At 34.8% G+C, this 20,929-nt stretch overlaps 2 protein-coding genes and 1 long non-coding RNA gene across 10 annotated transcripts in view; 1 reads left to right on the plus strand and 2 right to left on the minus strand.

Annotated features, from left to right (window-relative positions):
- Positions 1 to 655: 655 nt before the first annotated feature.
- Positions 656 to 15,131, minus strand: fap (fibroblast activation protein, alpha). Its single transcript, XM_058787411.1, has 26 exons — positions 14,623 to 15,131; positions 14,325 to 14,409; positions 13,320 to 13,412; positions 13,125 to 13,219; positions 12,888 to 12,962; positions 12,753 to 12,805; positions 12,388 to 12,460; positions 11,883 to 12,003; positions 11,645 to 11,799; positions 11,261 to 11,358; positions 11,016 to 11,145; positions 8,812 to 8,850; positions 8,609 to 8,707; positions 8,027 to 8,097; positions 7,884 to 7,937; positions 7,016 to 7,143; positions 6,839 to 6,889; positions 6,598 to 6,699; positions 6,445 to 6,514; positions 5,491 to 5,685; positions 5,125 to 5,179; positions 2,597 to 2,696; positions 2,449 to 2,507; positions 2,299 to 2,371; positions 2,096 to 2,169; positions 656 to 1,245 (listed from the first exon to the last, which is right to left on the minus strand). Exons 1-26 carry the CDS (start codon positions 14,623 to 14,625, stop codon positions 1,144 to 1,146), a joined length of 2,253 nt encoding a protein of 750 aa, XP_058643394.1. The 5' UTR covers positions 14,626 to 15,131; the 3' UTR covers positions 656 to 1,143.
- LOC131547112 (uncharacterized) overlaps positions 13,782 to 20,929 on the plus strand; it is a 59,686-nt gene continuing 52,538 nt past the window's right edge. For all 7 annotated transcript variants that reach the window (XR_009272845.1, XR_009272843.1, XR_009272846.1 and 4 more), the window contains exons 1-3: positions 13,782 to 14,151; positions 14,294 to 14,415; positions 19,513 to 19,622. This is a non-coding gene — a long non-coding RNA (uncharacterized LOC131547112). The remainder of the gene's footprint in view (positions 14,152 to 14,293; positions 14,416 to 19,512; positions 19,623 to 20,929) is intronic.
- ifih1 (interferon induced with helicase C domain 1) overlaps positions 16,482 to 20,929 on the minus strand; it is a 30,575-nt gene continuing 26,127 nt past the window's right edge. For both annotated transcript variants that reach the window (XM_058787409.1, XM_058787410.1), the window contains 5 exons: positions 20,766 to 20,915; positions 19,409 to 19,570; positions 19,138 to 19,331; positions 18,896 to 18,989; positions 16,482 to 17,496 (listed from right to left, as the gene is read on the minus strand). In XM_058787409.1, coding sequence (XP_058643392.1) covers positions 17,290 to 17,496; positions 18,896 to 18,989; positions 19,138 to 19,331; positions 19,409 to 19,570; positions 20,766 to 20,915 — 807 coding nt within the window. In that variant the 3' untranslated portion in view covers positions 16,482 to 17,289. The remainder of the gene's footprint in view (positions 17,497 to 18,895; positions 18,990 to 19,137; positions 19,332 to 19,408; positions 19,571 to 20,765; positions 20,916 to 20,929) is intronic.

Here is a 20,929-nt window from a genome sequence, read left to right on the forward strand (position 1 = left end):
TATTTGTTTATTTATTTATACATTGATTATATAAATGTTTATAAGTTGTGCTTCTACTGCATGTCCTTATTTTTAAACCTTAACTGGTGGTGCAGTAAAGTAGTTGTGTTTTAGGGACAAAGACCTGGAAAAATGGAAATATTGTGGAGCATTATATGGGAAACTTAGGTTTCCTATTTGAGTGGTTGGTGTGGATAGCTGTCATTATTCAGGAATATTTAGAAACTGTTTAGTACTTAATTTGATACCAATAGTCCTGATTGTGCTTTAGTGATTGGCTGACTGTAGGCTATATTATTTCATATTGTTAATGTTTCTTGATTTTTGTTAGACTGAAATTCATTAATGTGGGTTTTAGTTGATATATCTATAACATCAGTGATGTGAAATTCAGAGAAGTTTTTTTCTAATGATATTTATCTGTACTCTTGGGACTGTCAGACAAATTTCCTTTGGCGTACATTTCAATAGTTCAACCAGCAGGTGGCACTGTTCATATACTATCATACATACTATTATTTGCATACACTACCAGTCAAATATGTGTCAAAACTATTAAATGACACAGAGATAGAAGTATTGAAATTCAGTCCAGTGTGTCCAAACATGTAAAATATGAATATGTAAAATATAAAATGGAAATTAAGAAGTAGAATTGTTTCACATACAGAAATATTTTTCTTTTTTTCCCCTTCAGTTTTCAGGATATATGAAGAATGAGTCAAAAGACCAAGGCATTCAAATCCCGAATGTTTGAGTTGATCAGTTTTCTTACAGACATGCTCAAGCCACACATTGAAGTCAGTGCATAAACACAACTGCATAGAACACTATGGATTCCACAATCAATTTGTAAATGTAACATTATAAAACATGCCAGACGTCTGTGATATAAACTACATTCATATCAAGTCACATTTATAGAGTAATCATTGCAGCAATTTGATAAGAAAAACAACAGCTAATACAAATTTCACATATTAAAAAAACAATATAAAATCTTAATGTCTTCGGCTCTGACATAAGAGTTTGTTCCCATCAACATGTTCTAAATACAGACTAGCATGTAAAGCATCTGTCATTAACAGTGTTTGTGTCAATGTATAAAGAACATTTGTCTTCATAATGCATCAACATGTCCATTTATTTTTTCTCCGCAAAGCAGTTCTGCAGGAAATGGTTCAAGTGTGCGTAGAGGTGGTAACGTGCTTTACCAGACAGTCCATGATCCTTATCTGTGTACCACTGAGAAAATATTACACATTTAGGCAATTAGACATCAAGAAAACAAGACATTTCAGAGCTTAAAGGAATAGTTCACCCAAAAATGAAAATGTATGGACCCTCAAGCCATCATCAGAACAGATTTGGAGAAATGTAGCATTACATCACTTGCTCACCAATGGATGCTCTGCAGTGAATGGATGCCGTCAGAATGAGAGTCCAAACATCTGATAAAAACATCACAATAATCCACACCACTCCAATCCATCAATTAACATCTTGTGAGGCAAAAAGCTGCGTGTTTGTAAGAAACAAATCCACCAAGGCATTTTTTTTAACTTTAAACCATTTCTTTCGGCTAAAATACAAGTCCATAAACCGTAATTAAGTCTGTCGTCTTTTCACATCAAAACCCAACAAGAAGTTTGTTTTGAACTGGTTTTGACTGTTTTTGCCTGTAAATGGTGCTTGATCTGTGCATATTTCTCTCCTGATTAAGACAGACGTTCAGACCGATGTTCAGATGACTTCCATGATCTATGCTTTCACTGGAGAAAGCGGTATTATGGATTATGGAAGTGAAAAACGTCTTGATGGATTTGTTTCTAAGAAACACAGCCTTTGGCTTCACAAGATGTTAACTGATGGACTGATGTGGATTACTTGTGGATTATTGTGATGTTTTTATCAGCTGTTTGGACTCTAATTCTGACGGCACCCATTCACTGCAGAGGATCATTGGTGGGCAAGTGAAATGCTACATTTCTCCAAACTCATCTACATTTTGGATGGCCAGAGCTGTGTAAATTTTGGATGAATTATTCGTTTAATAAATTTTTTTCATCACCTTCATCCATTCATTAATACTCACCATTGCTTCAAAATCAACTTGATTTTCCACCAGGGCTTTGGAAATTTGGGCAGCTTGTTGGAAGTGGACGTTGTCTAGAGTAATGAAATCAAAACGGAAAGAAAACATTTTTAAATGCTTTATATGTAGTGAGGACACTAGGTTTTGTTTTTGTCAGTTTATCAGATTATTTAATGCACATCTATAAACTTTACATTGCTTACCATCTGCAGTGCCGTGCACCAGCATGTATTGCACTGACTTGAAATTTTTTGCCCTGTCGGTCACTGTTGAATTCTGCAAATCAACCAAATATATGAAGCACTGTATTGATAACTGTTCATAATTTCATGTTTTCTTACGGGTTAACTTACTTTATAACTTTCAGTGTTTTCCTCAGGGCGATGCATGTATCTCTCTGTATATACAGCATCTGTGAAGAACGCAGTGTGTGAGTTTAGTTTGCTAAATTGTCTGTGGTTAATCTATATCATGAATCAGAAAACATTTTGAAATCCATACCATAATAGTCCCATTTAGCAACAGGAGCCACGGCAATTCCACATTTGAACAGTCCACTTCCTGATCCCAGAACCATGGATGTCACGTAACCACCATACGACTGTGAGCAAGACAAACGTTTCATGATTAGTGTGAAGGTTTTCAGTCATCAGTTTCATCATAGATCTTTTACTGATTGTTATTTTACCTTAAAGCTGCAGTCCGTAAGTTTTGCCTCTTTGTCGCCATCTATGTTTGAAAACCTGGAATTGCAAGCTGCTTGCAGAATTATCTCGCTTGCATGGGTTGTGAGTCGGCACGGATCCAGCGCGGATGAATCTAACGTTTTGAGGTGAACGTGTGGCAGTCAGGTGCGGATGTTTACTGTACTTTGCAATCACATATTCTAGCCTAAGTCTTGGAATATATGACCCAAATAAGAATTTTCACCGGATATTGCCATCTGAACAAGTATGTAACAAGTCTGCCACGTTTGTTCTGACCAACTGAGGAAAAAAGCATTACCATAAATCGCACTACCAATGGTGATTAAATCTAAAGATCGGGTAGCTCATATCACATCAAACTGTGCAAAGTATTATTATTGTTATACTTTATTCTCAAATTATTAATGTTAACATCAGCATTGCGTGACTATGAGTATAGTGTGTATTAGCGTGATTTCAATTTCTGTACAGTCTAATATCTAATTGTCATGCCATTCGAATTTCATATTAAGAAATTCTTTTAACCCAAAAAGCAAATTATTCTCCCTTCGAACTGGTTTTCTTTAAAATACAAATCTTGTGTAATCCCAGGCTATCTGTAATCAGAAGCACATTTAAAACTGGAATATAATTTAATTTCATTCACATGTGTTTCATAAACACATAATCCTTTCTGGATTACAATCCGCCATCAAAATGATAAATTTAACTATTCCAGCTGCTGTGAGAAAAGGCTATAAACGATGCTCCACCTGCAGGATCCTCACATGCGATAGCCTACTAGCCGGGACAACCTCTTTATGTTTACAGGCGTGACGTAATGATGCAGCACCATGCTCGAATTTCCCGTGAAAACCTACCCGTACCTCTCCAATTAGAAAACATTATTAGAAACTAACCGTTGTGAATCAGGCTAATAGTTTGATAGTTTTGAACACTGGCTGGTTATGTACTTGCTCAAATATAATGATTTCAGAAAATTTTTAACCAAAAAAAAAAGTTACGGACTGCAGCTTTAATTAGAAAAGAGAAGTTCATCAAGAAAAACTTCGATGGTTTTGATAGATACTTACTGAAAGTTTAAATCTGCTTTAAAGAGTTTTGACATTTAAAGCTTGTTAAAATAGTTTTTGGAAGATGTAAATGTTTTGTTAAAATACTTTCTGTACACTACTACTGGTCAATTTTTAAATGACTTCTGCTCACCAAAGCTGCATTTATTTGATACAGTAAAAAAATAAAATAAAAAATATCAGTAAAAACAGTAATATTGTGAAATATTACAATTTAAAATAACTATTTTCTATCCAAATATATTGTAAAATGTAATTTATTTCTGTGATCGAAGCTGAATTTTCAGCATCATTACTCCAGTCTTCAGTGTCACCTGATCCTTCAGAAATCATTCTAATATGCTGATTTGATTGATGCTTAAAGCTGCAACATTTATATAATAAGCGAGTGCACCATGAATCCATTTTCCAAACCGCGTTTTTGGCTTGTCCTGAATCACTACGGTACACCTATAATAAGTGTTTATATTTGGACTATTTTAGACTGATTCGGGTAGGTAGTGCTGCGGAGTACCTGTGTGATTCGTCATAGAAAAAGAGAGAAGTAGCTCCGGCAAAAATGTTCTGCAAGACGCACGCAGTTTTGTTTATTAATCACTAGAGCGCCAAAAGTTACGGACTGCAGCTTTAAGAAACATTTCTAATTATTATCAGTGTTGAAAACAGTTGTGCTTAATATTTTTTGTGGAAACCCTGATATACTACCGTTCAAAAGTTTGGGCTAAGTAAGATTTTTTTTTAAAAACAAATTAAGACTTTCATTAATCAAAGATGCAAAGACATTTATAAATGTTACAAAAGATTTATTTTTCAAATAAATGCTGTTTTTTTTTTAACATTCTATTTATCAAAGAATCCTAAAACAAATGAGTAAATCAGCATATTAGAATGATTTCTGAAGGATCATGTGACACTGAAGACTGGAGTAATGATGCTGAAAATTCAGCTTTGATCACAGCAATAAATTAAATTTTTTAATATATTAAAAAATACAAAAAGTTATTTTAAATTGTATTTATATTTCATTATATTGTTGCATTTACTGTATCAAATAAATGCAGCTTTGTGAGCATAGAAAACTTCTTAAGCAAAACAAACAAAAAAAAAATTAATTATTCCTAACTTTTGACCAGGAGTGTAGCTTGAAATCTTGGCTTTAAAGTTTAAAATTCAACCAAACCAACATAATAAAACCTGTTGTGCAGATTTATAGAATGAACGCATTTTTTAATGAAAGCACTGCACTTACCCAACCCCACATGCCAATTCTGTCTTTGTCAATGAAACCCATTTCAATGAACTTTCTGAAATTAAACACAAATTCACAGGAAACACAATTACTAAGACATTCCAAAACAAAATGACTACTTTTGTAAAATAGATTCTAGTTTGTCACTTTTCGTGAAAATCTCATGACTGCTTTGCTTTCAGTCAACTCTGCTAGCGTTTGACCTCTATCAACCTCTTACTGACACATGCTTCATGACAAGCTCGTTCTCTCTTGGAGGAGGTCGACAGGACTCATGTCTGCCTCGTATCTCTCGTGCGTCTGTGAGTGTTACATCAGGCTAAATGACGCCAGCGTGAGCGTGTGCACATCATTCCTCCGCCTCACCTCACGGCCGAGATTTGATCTTCCACCTCGTATGTTCCCAGCCGGCCGTAGATGGCGTGCATTATCTCATCACCCTGGTAACCGCTTCCCCTGCCATCAAAGCTGGCGATGATGACCTTCTCTGTGCTGCACAGGTACGTGGCCCACTCCAGGCGAAACACATAGTCCGTGTTCTGGCTGGCTGGACCGCCATATCTGTGATGGGGAAGTGTGGAAATAACATAAATCTATATAATATATTTTTGTAATGGAGAAGACAAATTTTCTTTGAAATGCGGTTTGGGTAGTTGACGAAAAATAGTTGTTATGATGCTATACTTCATCTAAACTGATTTTAAAATGCATTTTTATTATGCATTCAGCTTGAATGGGTTCATTTTAATTGAGAGACTGCATGAAATTTGAACTTTTAAAAAAATGAATTTGTCTTTATAAACATTGTTTACATTTGTAAATGTATTATATACACTACCGTTCAAAAGTTTGGGGACAGTAATTTTTTTTTTTCTTTTAAGAAATCTATACTTTTATTTTAGCAAGGATTCATTAAATTGACAGCAAAAGTGACAAACTTCTACATTGGTACAAAAAAAAAATCTATTTTAAATAAATGCTATTCTTTTGAACTTTCTATTCATCTGAAGATCCTGAAAAAAAATTATATCATGGTTTCCACAAAAAAACTGTGACACTGAAAATTCAGCTTTGATCACAGGAATAAATTACATTTAAAATGTAAACAGTTATTTTCAATTGTAATATTTCCAGATAATACTGTTTTTATTGTATTTTTGATCATGTAAATGCAGCCTTGGTGAGCAGAAGAGACTACTTTCAAAAACATTAAAAATCTTTCCAAACTCAGAATTGTGAACCAAAATGCATGAGCTGTGATTAAATTAAAGAAAATGAAATAAAAAATTGAAAAGAAAAATAAATAAATCGGTAACTCACACTTGAATGAAAAGAGGGTACTTTTTGGAGGAGTCAAAATTCGGTGGGAACATCATCTGATACCAGAGGTCTGGAGAAACATAAACATGAAAGGCTTTAGATAAATATTCTGCCTAAATCCTGTTTGCCAAGAATATTTAATGTTGCACGTACTGAATCCTGCAATCTTCATTGTGGCACGTTTGATGGTTGGCATCAGAAGCTCAGTAGTCAGAATTTTTTCCAGTTTCTTGTTGTCCTCAAAGACCTGAATCTCTAATACAAAAAATAAAAAAAAAAACAGCAACAACTTCTAGGTTAGTAAATGAAGATTGAAATGTGATTTTTATGAACTATTTCTTAATTTACATAGCTGATGTTGCAAAGTGGATGGATTAAACAGATGCTAGCACACCTTTAGCAGGCCCTCTGTTGTCCATCAGTGTAAACAGCGGAAGTCCTGGTCCTGTCAAATCAGTGTTTATTAGATTGAGCACACACTTTCCTCTCTCAGTCACCTCAGATCAGCCGAGGTATCGTTCAAGCGTTTGTCATGAGTGAATCTCACAGGCGTGAAAGTGTGTTCACTAACCGTAGCAGTCCATACGGAAGAAAGAGGCATTCAGGCTGAAGTAAGCTGAGTTATATTGACACCTGTCCTGGTACAGCGAACAGGTCAGGCACTCGGGGGCAGAATGTCCACTCTTGCTTATAGAAATCCTAAGAACAAGAGAAAAATGTTTTTATAAAAAGATTTCACTGTAACAAGTATGGATGTGAAAATTCTGAAAAAAATGCATTTTTTGTTTTGTTTTAATGCACTCTTTACCAAAGCTAAACTTTGTATTTAATTATTGATTTATTTATTTGTTGTTTGTGCCAAATCTATATAGAAAATGTAGAGTAGTCTTAGATTTATTACATCTGAAAATTGATTCTTGACTTATGTTCAGCGTAGACAGAAAACTAAATTTGATTGATTTTTTTTTTCCCCTCGGTACACTAAATGCAAAATTGGAAGAACCTTTAAGGAATGGACATATTTTTTAATATGCTTTTATTTATTTATTTTATATATGTATATATATAGTAAAAAGTCATTACAAATTCTGCTTTTGTGTTCCAAACAAGATGAGGGTAAATAAATAATGATATTTAATGCTAAACTATTTCTCTATAGTGGCTCTGAAGTATGTATTGCATATTATATTTTGGCTACATATTCTGTCCATATCATCAGAGGAATGCATACACTACATTCCAGAACCACTAACAAATTTGACCGTCATTAAAATAATCTTTTTCCTATTTGGTTCCAAAAATGGAATTGGTTGTGAATAATTGGTTCTTGTTTCCAAATGCAGAGTGTTATGATACCGTTGCAAAAGAAATTACTATTTAAAATGTAAAATATTAAAATACAATTCTAATGCAAGCTGATGCAAAAAGGGCATTTTTACTTGTAAAGGTTTCTCTGTCCAGGTCTTCCCATGTGTTCATTACTCACGTAATATCTGTGGAAAGAAAAGATTTTAGTTGTGGAAAGTTTGACAATAAAGGCACATGAGAAGAAAACAAGACTGTTCTACTTTTTCATACGCACATGGAATCTTTGGTTACTTTTGAGATGTATATCACTTCCCATTTGCCTGAGGTGATGGGTGTTGCTTTTCCCTACAAAGAAAACCACAGTTAATTCACTTGCTAAGCTTGTACCACACTGTTTCTTTGTGTCTGACTTTTAATGGTCATTAGCCAAAGGATATAACACACTATAGCCTGTAATACACGTGTATTGATATATCTGAGGTTTGCACGATAGATCGCAACAGCGACCGCCTACTGTTTCAGTGACATTTGTTATGGATGTATTTATCCCAGTCATATCATCCTTAGGGATTTCAAAATCTTTTGTAATAAAGAGTTCAAAGTCATGCACCAAACCAACCAGCTCCGAGATGAATCACAACACAATCTTCCATTTATATATATCTCATTTTTATAGATATGCATCTCATTGTAGGTACATTTTTAAAGGGTATTTACAATAGCATTAATACCAATTTCTATATGGAGAAAATTAATGATTTTTTGGTACTTCCAGAACCATTACTTTATGATTTGAAGCAGGAGTTTGAATATAACGGCATTAAAATAAAATACAAAATAACACTACGTTACTTACGGCTTCCACATAGTGGAGATGTTTATAACCATTGTCATTGCTCATAACTTTGTAAAAACTCATGTTATTTGCAGCAAAGTAAGGAGCTGCAGGAAAGAACTGTGAGGAGAAACACAGACCACAAAATGTAAGGTTTCAAAGCAGCATCTTTTGCAAAAATTATGATAATTTAAAGATTTTATGTGATTACTGCATGTACTCACCCGTCCAACCCATCCAGTTTTGCTCTTTTGCTCAAATTTCTGTTAAAAAAAAAAGAAGTTAAATCACACATTTAAATTGATGAAACTGAACTGAGGTCATATTAGGGAAGTGGTTTTTGGAGTTAATGAAATGTCTGCATACAGTATGTAAATCAGTATGATACATGCAAGAAGTTTGTGAGTCATTTTAGCAGTTCTGTATGTATATGTATATATGGCTTCTGGAGACTTGGAAGATATTGTCTATTTTACTCATAAGGACTATTTTATTACACTACTTTTTGTCCTTTTGTGAGACAAAACAGTCTCAGCAGTCAGAGTTGCCTTTGGTTTTCCTATTGCAGGGATTGTACAAGGTGCTTGAAGTACTTCAATTTGAGCACTGGAAAACCCTTGGAAACAGACATGTTTAAGAAGAGGTACTTGAAAAGTGCTTGAATTATTGAAAGACAATATATACGAAACCGGGCTTGACAATACGGACTGCCAATGACCCGGGGCCACAAGAAAGACTCTTGGGATAGATGACGGTATTGTCACTGTCAGATTGGGCTAGTACTACGGCGATTGTTTTTCATATTCATGTGTTTTTAAGGCGTGACTCTCTTTTGTGGCTTCTTGTGTTTGAACGGATACAAAATGATCACAGAATACCCATCCAGGGTCTTATCCTCATAAACACAGTAGGTTATGTAGAAAAATCCTTAGCGTTGAACCCTAATAAAATTACAAAATAATTTAAATGTTTAATTTTTTCGATATTTTTTCAAGACCTCCCCCAAATCAAGAGAATAAGATAATTTAAGAAATAATTTTAGAAAGTCCCTGAAAGTTACCTTAAACTGATCTGCTACAACCTGTATCATTTAGACAGGACTTCTGCTGTACACAAAAGAGAGATACTAATACAAACTAGGCCCAAATAAAATAATTAAAACTGTAAGAACCTGCAAAACACTTGAATGCTTGCAAGAGTACTACTGTTCAGTTGGGATAAAATACAAAGTTTTATTCTTTTCTGTTATAGCATCTTTGAAAAAGAATTGTATAAGATGAGCTTTTTACATGTGCTCGTATACAGTATGCACTGAAAATTCTTGGGCTTTGTCAGTGTTCTTATGCTTTAGGTTGCAACAGTCATTGCATAACTGTACTTTATTTGTACAGTTTTGTTTTATTAGTATATTTAAATATTTAAAAGAGATCTCTGATTGTAGTCCTTGAAAACCAAAAAAAAAAAAAAAAGTGCTTAAAGTCCTATAATTTATTATGCGTGGAATATTTAAAAAAAAAAAAAGAACATAAAAGGTGTGTGTGCTATTTATATTGCTATTAAAATGCTTTTTGGATTTAAGTGTCATTTTCTATCATTAATGATTAGTGTATTTTTGTGTAACTTTTGTTATTATTTCACAAAACAGTGAAAACTGAATGCATGCAGTTTTACTGTTTTGTTTTCTATAAATTTCTGTTTTTTCAGTATTTAACGGACAGTAACAAATCTGAAAGAAAATGCTTTTATAGTAATTATTGGGAAATATATAAAATTGCTTTAAGTTTTAATTTTATTAAAGGGGTTGTTCACATAAAACAATTTTTTTAATTTTGTCCTTTACTCAACCTCATGTTGTAACCGAACAGTTGCTGGTAGCCATTAACTTCCATAGTATGTAAACAATACTATGGAAGTTCAGTGGCTACCAGCAACTGTCTTGTTACCAACATTCTTCAGAATGATGAAATGATAATAGAATTTAAATTTTTGGGTGAACTATCCCTTTTAAAGAAAGGAAAGGAAATTGCATTTAACCCATCCAAGCACGCACACACAGCAGTGAGCAGTGAACAAACACAAACACACACACACTGCGGCACCCAGGGAGCAGTTGGGGGTTCGGTGCCTTGCTCAAGGGTCTCACCTCAGTCATGGTATTGAGGGTGGAGAGAGTGCTGGACATTCACTCCCCCCACCTTCAATCCCTGCCGGACCTGAGACTCAAACCCGCAACCTTCGGGTTACAAGTCAGACTCTCTAACCATTAGGCCACGACTGCCCCCAAGTCGCTCAGTAAGAACCCTATGTGCCAAAGTTTGCAACAATAGAAAGAAACATCAAACAAGATGATTTATTCTGATTTGTTGATTGGCCAAACCAAAATAACGAAGGAACCACTGCCTAAGTCAATTTCATTGTTGATTCTCACTGAGGTTTCTTTCCAGTTGGTGCCATCATAGTCATAGATCTGCAGAAGGACGCTGTCCTGTCGGCGTGGAAGCCATTGAACAGCCAGTCGTTCATCTGTGACCCAGGTGACTGTTCTCAGATAGTGATCGCTGGGGAAAAGAGCAATAAAATAACATTACTCTGAACTCTAATGCTGTGAAAGCTTATATTTCAGACGTGAGGCTTTCTGTGAACATGTGAAGTAGAAACATAAGCGGGACACACCCTATGCCGACGGATTTCGGTACCACCACTTCTGATTGTCTGGATGGATTTTCCACGTCAATCACAAACAGCCTTGCTCTGGGAATAACACAGCCTGCCTTTGTAAGCAGTACAACAGTTTAGTAGCAAAATTATATTTTGAATGAAATTGTAAAATGAGAACAGCAGAAATCAAGCTGTCATCGTTCAGCATTTGAAACAAATTAGTTCAATTAAACCAAAGACAATTGGACCAACAAATGTTTTTCAATTTTTTTTTGTGCAAAATTATGGATTTTAAACAATAATAATATTGAAATATAAAAATATGCTTTTGTATGTTATTAAATCAAAATGAACTCAATTAAATCTAGATACCTAGATAACACTGGGATATTTGCTTACTTTTGGGTAGGGGATAAAAACTGTGGTGGGATACTGGTCATTTCCATACAACGAGTATTCGATGTTGTGAACTCCAGTGTCATTGATTTGTAGATAAGCCAGATATTTCCCCTGCGGAGACCACCAGATGGCTTCATTGGATGCAAAAACTTCCTCTGTTAAACAAGAAAAGCAGCAGCTGGCACATTAGCAGGTATGAATGAATGTCTGTGTGTGTGAATGCATTATATGACGTTACCTTCATAGACCCAGTCTGGAACCCCATTAAGAATTTTGTTAACTTTTCCATTATTTGTGACTTGTACAGCCTCAGCAGTGGCGTTCTTTTTGAGGTAAATATTATAATCCCAGACGTAAGCCTGCAAATGATGCATGGTCATTAACACAAAATAAGGCCATCAACCTGGGTCTGCATGGCTAAATCTTGCACATTTACATGCTGGACACAAGTACTCATGTCACTTAATGTGCACTGTCCCTTTTATAATAAAATAAACATAAAAAGGCTAAAAAAAAAAAATAACCCATGCATAAGTTGAATAACATTAACAATGAATAAAATGTATTGTTATAAATAAAATGTAAAAAACAAACAAGAACAAGAAAAGCTGCTGGGGTTTTATTCAGAATTCTTTGCAATGATTTGTGCTAGAACTAGAGCCTTCCAATAATGTAATATAATAATTGGAGGGTGATTGTTACGATCTGTATATATTTTTTATGTGTTACTGTTTGTAACTCACCAGTTTATTTCCTACTGGTGCCCACACTAAGAACTGTGTAACAGGTGGAATCTGAACCTTGGAGAGAAATTCCCTAAATCCAACAGAAAACAAACACACATTAAAGTGAGCATCACATTATCAGTTGTTGGAATTAATATATTCAAACTGTTATACGTATTAGTGTACAAAAGTCTTCACTGAAACAAAACGTTTTCTTAGATTTACATTTTCTCTTAAACTCAATCACACTGAACGCTCTCAGAAAAAAAATAAAAAGGTACAAAAGCTGTCACTGGGGAGCTCAGGCCCTTCGCCCAGAAGTTTTCAGTGCAAATGGGAACCCTGTATTATGACAGATGTATTACAGTGACATCTTTACTCACCGAGACTCCATGTTGTACATACTGTAGGAAGCAGTGAAGGAGTGTCGCCATAACTGTTGATGCATTTCAAACATGTTAGAAACATCAGCATGAGTCACTTATGCAGTGTTTTTAGTTTTATTGCGGTCAAGTTACCTTTGAGTAATTGCTCTCAAAGACGACAAACTTTTTGTCTGGTGACAATATGTAATCTGTGGCATCCACTTGGGCCTGAAAATCAATTCACAGTAAATGAGTGGAACTTACATGCATGTTAAACATGAATAAAAGACGTAAGAAATTAGATAATGAAATATCAGAGACTATTTAATGAGAAATTATGAAGAATAAAGGTTTTGTGAAGAGTCATTCAAACCCTCATATGCAACCTACAAATGTTGAGTTGCTCAGGTAAATCGAGCTTTCCTTCGTTTCAACATTGTGCAAGTAAATATGGCCTTCGCTGGTTTTGTGGAGGTATTCATTGTCTGGTGGAAATTAAGACAGTAGAATATATGTGTCAGGGTGATTTAGAGGTCATTACGAAAAAAAAACAGGGAGCATGTGAAGTGCCTTAAGGTGTCATACCTGATATCCAGTGGAGACTGTATGTTTTGTACCTGATGGTATCATTGTAAAAATCATTAAAAGAATAAGTTCTCTTAAATGCAGACTCATCTCCTGAAAACACAGTGAAGGAAAAGAGTTAAAGTTTCAGTCTTCAACAATTCAAAATAAACATTTTATAGTTTCTATCTATTTTTATTTAACATATATATATATATATATATTTTATTTTTCAATTTTTAAATATAGCCTACATAACAAAATTGTAAAATATATTGCAGGTAACGACATTCCCACAAGAACAACAATTTCTTTGGTGTTCACATGGGGGCGCTAGTGGGTTAACTCTCTCTTTCTTTTAGAATATTTTATCACAATATGTGATATTAATACGGATACATACAGTATATATACGTGACAAGTAAATCTACAACGTGATAAATTATGAAAGTTTTACGTTTTGTTTATTTACCTTTCTAAACAGACAGCGACGGAGCAGCTGTTGCTATGGTTACCTCTTCAGGGATACGTTAACTGATTTTCAGTTTCTGCATTCTGACTAACTTTAAACTTTTGAGATTGCGATGTTTGAAAATGATTTTTCAACATATTTTCCACTATATTATAGATTTACACATCACAAAAAATGATTTAAGTGTGTTCTGCGTATTAAGTTGTTAGAAAATTGATGTTTAGGACAAAAACATTGTGCGGGAGATCGCGACGAACCTCAGGGTAACAATTACAAAACCTTTAACATGGAAAACAACGATATTTTGTCATTTCTCTCTACAAGACTGCTTCATTATTTGAATCTAACAAAAAAAAACAAAAGAAGAAAAAAAATACCAAGGTAAACATATGGTTAACTATCTCTTTCCAGTGGACAGCAATGCCAAGAAATGTCTAATAGAAAGTTTTGCTTGTTGTGAGGTAACGTTACCGACACTATACATGCTTTTAAGCGATTCCTTACAAATGATTTAAAATTTCAGGTGAGATGAAGAAGAAGATGATGCCACTCACTGTTTACGTAAATTGCCGTGGGAATAACGATGAGCGTGATGACGACAACCGCCCCGACCAGCGCCACGCACACCTTATTACAGCCCTACAGGTGAGGCGAAAAACACTGCGCTTTACAAATCACCTCAGAAAAAGTTCTTGCATTAAAACAGGTTTTAATTGCTTAGGGTATCACAGAAGTTGCGTTCCGTCACACCCAACTTTTTTTTTTTTCTTCTTCAAGTCAAAAAACTTTATAGTCCACACTTTTGTGTACAAAACGCAACAATCCTCAGGAAAACAACAAGTAGCTACTGACCATAATTGCGCAGGAACTTCTAAAACGCGCATCCAATCTCCAGGAATCCACTGACGCTGGATATCTGACCTCCAGTTGTCCTTAAACAGATCGTTAGACACCTTTGTCCTCGTTGTAATGTAAGAGTCAGACAGACAGCTGCGCTTTATTCCGTCCGATTGCAATTTTCCAGGTTAAAAATGTACTTCCTCCGATGCATCATTGAGTCTGGAGTGAGGGAAGGGTGGCAAAACTTCCTCAGAATCAGCATTCCACGCAACTTTCCATCGGAGTGCGTTTAGCATGTGCTTCCCTCCGTGAGCGCTTTTAACTCTGTTCTAAGTACAGCAGCTGTGACTCTCCGCACAACCGGTCTACTTTGACTGTAAGAGATCAAATTAAGACAGATTTGCTTTCATTTCAGTGACAATAAAGTTGAGTTTATCTCATTAAATGCCAGTGGGGTCCAAAAGTCTAAGACCACCAGTGAAAATGCTTCAGTGCATATTTTATAAAATAATACAAACATTTTCATTACATATTTGATAGTTATTTAATAGCAGCATGATCTTGAGCTGGCATGAAATTTATGCAAAACATGATGATCAGGCTCTCCATCTTGGATGTCAGTGCATGAAAGAACATCTAACCTTTTGTACAACGAGTCACATAATCTACTGATTTGTGTTAAATATTAAATGCATTTTCTTTGGAAACTTTCTTGCATCATAACTTGCAATAAAAAAAAAACATTCCCCATGTATTTTTAAAATGGGCATCATAATAATATTAAATCTATAGTATTATATATTTACATATTATATAACATAGTATATATAATACATATTATATACAATATTGATGTTACAAATGTTTAGAATTTTAAATTTCATTATACAGTATATATTTATATGTGACCCTGGACCACAAAACCAGTCTTAAGTCGCTGGGGTATATTTGCAGCAATAGCCAAAAATACATTGTATGGGTCAAAATTATCCATTTTTATTGTATGCCAAAAATCATCAGGATATTAAGTAAAGATCATGTTTCATGAAGATATTTAGAAAATTTCTTACCATAAATATATCAACACTTCATTTTTGATTAGTAATATGCATTGCTAAGAACTTAATTTGAACAATTTTAAAAGTGATTTTCTCAATATTTAGATTTTTTTGCACCCTCAGATTCCAGATATTCAAATAGTTATATCTCAGCCAAATATTGTCTGATCCTAACAAACCACACATCAATGGAAAGCTAATTTACTCAGCTTTCAGAGGATGTTTAAATCTCAATTTTGAAAAATTGACACTTAAGACTGGTTTTGTGGTCCAGGGTCACATATATCATCTCATGCATCTCATGAAAGTTGGTTAATGAATTTCCAAAGTGAGCAGAGCTGGACAAAAAAGAAGCTGAAATATAAGCAATAATTCAATTGTGTCACGTTTTGATCACTACATTATTATCAAACTTCCAGTTGTGTTATATCAGAGTTTTTTTTTTTAGCATTTTACTATCATTCCAACATGTAGAAAATGATCACAATAAAGGTGTAGGTGTCTCCAAATTTGCATTGATTGCTTATGTGTTTAAAGAATGTATCAACACTTGTCAACTATGGAGGTACACTGGAAAAACTTGTTGAGCCTTCAGGACTTGTCAAGCATAATGAGAGCCAGTTTTCTGACAGGTTTTCTCAGGTGATGTTTGCTCACTGGGAACCCGCGTCCTCCTGAGAACACCTGAACAGGTGTGTGAGAGCGTATGTGTCACACTCTTCCCTGAAGGTCCATCTCTCTCTTTTTTCTTTTTTTTTCAGTGAATGCATGATTCATAATCAAAGACTGTTCATGCGAGAAAGAGAAAACAGATGACACAAAAAGGGTCATTTTAATGTATTTACTCCAAATAGCGCACATGTACCATATTCTCTAGAGGTAAATCTAAATATACGGAAACTCTCAAGACACAAAATCAGTATTTGTCACAGACTGCACAGCTTCACTGTGCTTCCACATGCATGAAATGTTACAGTGCAAAACATTTATTTAAAAATCCCTGACTGGAAAATAAATCAAAATCACTTAATTCAGTGCAGTTTTAGTGAATGTAGTTTGCTAATGAGTGGTGCTGATGCAAACCCTTGTTTGTGCTTTATTACAAGACCTTCTTCTGACTTCTATGAATGAACTTTTTTGCTAAGGAATAATAATAAAAAAATTTAAACTGAAATTACCACATTTTATCTCACAATCTGTACACAATTTGGGGGAATATCAGAATTGCAAGCTATAAAGTCAGAATTGTGAGATGTTAACACCCAAGACATAAATATTTAATTCTGAGAAGTCAAAATTGTGAGATATAAACTTGAAACTGTAAGGAAAAAAGTCAGAATTGTGAAATAAATGTCAAAATTAATTTAATTTTTTTATGCCGTTGCAGAAAAAAATAATTGCGAGATGTAAACTCAGAATTGTGAGATAAAAAGTGCATTCGAATCAGAATTTCACAAATGCCACTTCAGATTAAATAAACGATAGAAATAACAGCTTCCATTGACCCACATCATGTTGAGAAATGCCACTGCTTTCAATAGAATAGACTTGGTAGATGCATCATTATGACATCTGATTGATTGTGTAAGAGATGAGATTGACTATCTTCTGCTCTTTACTTTTAGTCAGTTTCCATGTCGTCGTCTTCTTCCCCTGAGTCCTCTACAAGGAGATCGGCATGTTGAGTGTAATCAAACGCCGTGAACTTTATGGGCAACTCGCTCCATTTGCTAAATGTCTTCTTCTTGGTGCCGTACGTGACCACAAAGTTCTTGATATGGAGGCAGGGACACTCGATGCTCTTATACAGCATCATTGAGCCCCATTGCTGCTCAGGAATGAGACAAAAAGTGAGATTTAAAATGAATGCACATTAAAGGAAATACATACAGTATGATGTATAAACTGGGTGATATACAAAATGTTTTACTATATATTTTTGATCATTGTGTTATCTGTATAAAATTGCACAGCATCAGGAAACTTTACTGTAAGACTTTGCAAAACACGCCTTTAACACGTCTTTAACAAAATTTTGCTTCTTGTATGAAGCAGCTTGAATCGACTTGGCTACACTGAAAACCATCCCAGTTTTTGCTATTTCAAATCAGATACATAAATATCAAAAGATATATTGCTTATCATTAAATGTCTAAAAAATACTGAAATTCTATTTATAATAAATGAATAATCATGCATAGATAATTTAATAATGTATAATGCTAATAATATTTTAATCACATGTTTTTTTCTTTACAGTATAGCTTTTTTAAACTATTTTATAGACCTTAAAGGAATAGCTCACACAAAAATAAAATTTGCTGAAAGTGTACTCACCCTCAGACCATCCAAGATGTACATGGGTTTGTTTCATAATCAGATTTGAAGTAATTTAGCATTCCATCACTTGCTCACCAATGGATGCTCTGCAGTGAATGGGTGCCTTCAGAATGAGAGTCCAAACAGCTGATAAAAACATCACAATAATCCACAACTCCAGTCCATCAGTTATCTTGAGAAGTGAAAAGCTGTGTGTTTGTAAGAAACAAATCCATCATTAAAGCATTTTTTACTTTAAACTGTTGCTTCAGGACAAAATAGGAGTCCATAATCCATAATAACTCTTCCTCCAGTGAAAAAGTCCATCCCCTGTTGTTCACTCGCATATTTGTTTAGGTATGTTTTTTTGAACTGTTTTTGCTAGTAAACGGTACTCGATCTGTGCAAATTTCTCTCCTGATTCAGACAAGATAACTTTTTCATTGGAGAAAGCAATATTATGGATAAAGGACTCCAACAGCAACAGTTAAAAATGCCTTGATGATGGATTTGTTTCTTACAATCACGCAGCTTTTTTGCTTCACAAGACATTGATTGATGGACTGGAGTGGTGTGATTACTTGTGGATTATAGTGATGTTTTTATCAGCTGTTTAGACTCACATTCTGACGGCACCCATTCACTGCAGAGGATCCATTGCTGAGCAAGTGATGTAATGTTGCATTTCTCCAAATCTGATGAAGAAACAAACTCATCTACATCTTGAATGGCCTAGGAGTGCGTGTATTTTCAGAAAATTAAAATACCCTTAAGCTAAGTGTTTTTTGCATTAATGTGGTTCTATGTTTTTAAGAGCGAGTCGAACTGAATTTTGCCAAACCACTGTTATGCTCAGCAGTAAAGCCAACAGTGTTTATTTGAAGGGAAAAGCTGAAGTCAGCACGCACCTGTCCGCAGTTTTTGCACGCAATGACTCCATTGGTCTCATAGTCCAGGAGTCGCTCCTGTAGTGATGCATTCTCTCGGACTGTAAACAGCTTACTGCAGACATCAACAACATTTATTTTTACTGATTTATTACTGTCTGCACCACCATCATCATGCACGATAAACATCATGTATATCATCAGTGTACATATTTCTGGAGTTTCTGTGAAGGCAAAGCAAAAAAAGTATTTGTGGCTTTTACCTAAATTGCGGAGTGACATTGACATGGTGCATGTTCTCGATCTTCTCAATGTCTTCTCCAGAGCACACAAACACACTGCACTGCCTGCAACTCAGGCTGATTTTAGATGGTGGTTCCTTCATCATTCCCTTCTGCTGTTTCTTCTTTATCTTCACCTTCTCCTCCATTATGGCCTGCATCTGAAACTCTCTGATCTACGCAAAACCAAATAATGTTACTTTTAAGAGTACATGAGGTATATTGGAGTGTATTTTTTGAAGTAGATTCTCACTTTCTTCTCGTAGTCTGCTCGATTCATCTTGCACACTTTGGCGATGGCTTTGCTCATCATTTTCTCCCGGTATTCGTTAACGCTCTCTCTCTCTGCCACCCCAGATCCTGCCTCCGCCACCAGCGTGTAACTACTGTCCTCTGCTCTTCCTCGACCACGGGCCTGCAGAGAGGGAAAAACAGCACTTCATTCATGTTGATCATAACAGATACAGGTACAACCTCAACAACAAGTCTCTGATGACTTCATTTGTCAAGTAAGTAGTGACAGACTGATATATTAGGCACCAGGCTGAATCTCCCAATATTTGGCCATTTTAGAATTGTTCAAAAGTTTGGGGTCATTGGGATTTTTCTTTTAAAGAAATTAATACTTTTATTCAGCAAGGATGCATTAAATTGATCTTGTTAAACTCTTTTCATTAAAGAATCCTGGAAAAAATGTATCAGTTTCCACAAAAATATGAAGCAGCACAACTTGTCGTCATTGGTAAGATTTGTTTTGAGCAGAAAATCCGCATATTAGAATGATTTCTGAAGGATCATGTGACACTGAAGACTGGAGTTATGACGCAGCTTTGATCACAGGAATAAGTCAAATGTTTAAATATATATTAGCATAGAAAATGGCTATTTTAAAATGAAATAATATTTCACAATATTACTGGTTTTACTGTATTTTTAAACAATTATATGCAGCATTGGCGAGCAAAAGAGATTAATGGCAAAAAACCCTAACTTATGTATTTTTTAAATGTTGGGTAAAATAACGGATGAGCATCATTAAATTATTAAATTAAATGCATGATTTGCTATAAATAAATTGTATTATACCTATATACACAAGAGCAATATATCAGCCACACTCTGTATTTGCATTGGCCATTAAAAAAAATCCTATATGAGTCAAACCGGCATTAACAAGTATGCATATACTTTGTCATTCATGACATAACATTTCATGCATTATGTACTATATTGTACTATAGTACAATACTATACTGTTGTGTCTAAGCAATTGTATCTGGCCTCATAACGACCGTATTTCTGTTGGCTAACTATACAGGAAATTACTACATTGAGTTTTTCATTTGATTATGGCTATTTAAAAATTGGCATTGGAAGCTGCCTATTACTTGTTCTTAAAACGATGAACACAGATGTTTAGCTGTAGACTGCTTAAACTGAATGCTGAAAACTTTTAGTTACACATTTAAGTGCTGCAGATGTGAGATGTGAGCCATATGGAGTCTATATAAAGTAAATATTTAATTGAAACAAATGAACAAAAAACCACAAGCCCTTAGAAAGAGGTCAAAAAGTGTAGCATCATGTTGAGGAATAATCTAAAATCACACCTGAATCATGGCGATCTCATTGGTCACAAGGCAATAGCGGATGACGAAATTACATTCGGCGATGTCCAAACCCTCTTCTGCTACAGTGGTGGCTATTAGCAGATTGATCTGCCCGTCACGAAACTTGTTCAGCACGTCCTTCTGTTCTGCCTGGAAATGGCAGG

Source organism: Onychostoma macrolepis, chromosome 09, assembly GCF_012432095.1.
Source record: "Onychostoma macrolepis isolate SWU-2019 chromosome 09, ASM1243209v1, whole genome shotgun sequence".
Lineage (NCBI taxonomy): Eukaryota > Metazoa > Chordata > Actinopteri > Cypriniformes > Cyprinidae > Onychostoma > Onychostoma macrolepis.